At 43.1% G+C, this 2,707-nt stretch overlaps 1 protein-coding gene across 1 annotated transcript in view; it reads right to left on the bottom strand.

The window, feature by feature from the left end:
• Positions 1 to 321: 321 nt before the first annotated feature.
• ZP2 (zona pellucida glycoprotein 2 (sperm receptor)) overlaps positions 322 to 2,707 on the bottom strand; it is a 12,239-nt gene continuing 9,853 nt past the window's right edge. Inside the window, 4 exon segments of the mRNA XM_008591731.1 lie at positions 322 to 521; positions 1,528 to 1,611; positions 1,960 to 2,056; positions 2,131 to 2,266. Coding sequence (XP_008589953.1) covers positions 376 to 521; positions 1,528 to 1,611; positions 1,960 to 2,056; positions 2,131 to 2,266 — 463 coding nt within the window. The 3' untranslated portion in view covers positions 322 to 375.

Below are 2,707 nucleotides of genomic sequence, written 5' to 3'. Positions count from 1 at the left end.
CTCCCTGAGAAAAGGGAAATTATGCTAGTGATCAGAGATGGCTTTCTACACCACCCCCCATCCTATGTAGGAGCAGAGTGGGTAGAAGATACTCATTTAAGCGTAACCTCAGAGGTGGGCTGTAGCTAAGCCCTGCTATTGATTGGTAGTGCCAGAGGCTTCAGGTATGAGGTGAGGGGTCAGAGAAGGCCAAATGACAAGAAGCCATTTATCATAAATTTCCTTATCTGTGTCCATAGAGACCAAAAGCCTGCCTAGGTAATCATGGAGAGGTACTGCATCCACTCTGACGAATGGCCAAAAGAAACGATCAACACCATCTAATCTTAATAGAAGGCAAGAGGCTTACTTCAACTACTTTATTTGGAAGTCCAGTTAGTGATTTAACATCATGGTTCTTTTCCTGCGCAGGTAACAGATGAAGCCTAGAGTTGCCACCACACCTGCTAAGGCAGCCACAGCAGCCATTGTTTTAGAAGCAACGTCTCCTGCAGTCCTGTGCCCTTTGGAGTCTATAGCATCTGGAAAGGAAGCAGATATTCAAGTCTTAAGATTATGTTTAAGGCATAAGTGGAAGTTGAAGCTTACATTAAAGGCTACCTGGAGAAGGGGATAGAATTAAGCCTCATACTTATTTGGGATGCTTGCAACAGGGTTTAGCCTGGCCCCATGAACTGACTCCTGTTCTACTTCTACCTCTACTTTCTCCCTGCTATTCCCATGTACTTTTACTGATCTCAAATCAGATGGGCTGATACCTGGAATGTTAGGGTTTAATATAACTTTGTTTAACATATTGATGCTAACAGATATGGTTAGTCATCCCCTGAGTGTGTGATCTCACAGGTTAGGGAATTTAAGACAGCTTTAATTTCAAGTTCTAGGTCTGAAGTTAAGACACTCCGGGATAAGGTATAGGATGATAATTGGAACAGAATCTAACTTGGACTTCAGTTTGGCAGTAACAAGTTGGAAGGTGCATGTGCCTTCTGACCTATGAGTCCCGCTAGAAAAATACCCTGAGTTTCTCGTATAGTAGGCAAAGATTTAAGAGGACTCCAATATGGCCTTAAGGACAAGACTAGGATTAACCTAGGTGTCCATGAATGAGACCCACAGGTAAGGCAGGGCCATATGGAATCCTATACAGTTGTTAACTGTGAGGTAGTTTTCTGTGCAGATAAGATAGCTAGAACAAGAGTAATAGACTAGAATATATTATCACTTGTTGGATTTCTGGAAGGGTACTCAAGAGATTAATAAGCCTATTTCTGGGAAGTGTGTCCTGTTCTATTGTTTAGGTTTATACATCATAACATGTGCCCATTATAAGCATTAAACTCAACATAAGAAGCTAAGAACTTGTCCAGGAAGTAACCGGGGCTTTAAATCCATACCTCTGAGCAAGGAGCCATCTGACAACAGGAGGATAGGTCCCGGGAGTAACATGTGCCCATTATAAGCATTAAACTCAACATAAGAAGCTAAGAACTTGTCCAGGAAGTAACCCGGGCTTTAAATCCATACCTCTGAGCAAGGAGCCATCTGACAACAGGAGGATAGGTCCCGGGAGGCTGACTGTCACTTTCTCTTCTTCAGTGGCCCCTGTGGTTGGAGACAGATCGAGTTTGTATTTGGCCTCTGGGATAGTGGTTTGAGAGGTGTGTCAATGGAACACTTAAGAGCAGATGCTCTGTGGAGTATCCTGCTCCTTCACATAGTTTTGCCTGCTTTTGCAGTAGAGGCCATGTTCCTTACTGTAAGATGAAGGGGAATAGATTCTCAGAGCTAAACCAGAGCCTGCCTGTCTCAGACTCATCAAATGGGTAAGGCAGACTAGGCTACAGGGAGCTTTCTTGGGCTTTTGAGATGAGTCATATCCATCCTTCAAGTCATCAAATTTGAGAGGTTGAGGCTTGATTTGAGTAAGACTCAGTTATGGAGATTTGGAGTTTTTACCTCGCCTGTGCCTAGATGATACCGGGCATGTCACTGAACACAGAGGGGAATCAGGAGAGAGCTGATTGCAGATTAAAGCACTGCAGTGAAAGTAGACCTGGAAACAGATGAAGAGAGTTAGGTGGAATCGATGCACTCACATTTGACCTGTCCCACTTCTTAATCTCTTACCAGGCTGGAGAATACCTGGGCCTCTGATACAAAGACAAAGGTCTTCACTTCAAACCTCTGATAGTGATTAGGGTGAGTCACGGAGGAGCCAACAGGATGGAAGGTAGTTTGGTAGTTATCCAGGCTATATTCACAACTAGGAGAGCACACCAGGGAGGGACGTCAGTCACATGCACCCCGGAGCCTAATTCAACATCTAGCCCAAGTTCAGTCATGCATGATGCCTTTAAGACTATTGCTATAGCTGCCTTTTACCAGTACCTTTGTTTTACTTAATATACTTCTTTCTGACTTGACCTACCCAGTAATACCTATGAAGTCATAGTTTTCTATTAAAACTAGCATACACAAGTCCCTACTTATTTATCAGCTAAACTCAAGAGGTATGAGTTGTATGTGTATTACTTAAGACGCTGGCTTGACTCCTACTAATATGAGTGTCTTATATCTAGGCAGTATATGTTGGTGACATATACTGCCTAGATATAAGTAGAGACCCTTTCCATTTTACGATTTTACTTCCTAGCAGGGGGTGATGCTATAAAGAACATAGTATGTTAGGTGGTAAGTACCAAGG

Source organism: Galeopterus variegatus, unplaced genomic scaffold (assembly GCF_000696425.1).
Source record: "Galeopterus variegatus unplaced genomic scaffold, G_variegatus-3.0.2 Scaffold7227, whole genome shotgun sequence".
Lineage (NCBI taxonomy): Eukaryota > Metazoa > Chordata > Mammalia > Dermoptera > Cynocephalidae > Galeopterus > Galeopterus variegatus.
The sequence above is the reverse complement of the archived record's forward strand: the minus strand, read 5'-3'. Positions and strand labels throughout refer to the sequence as shown.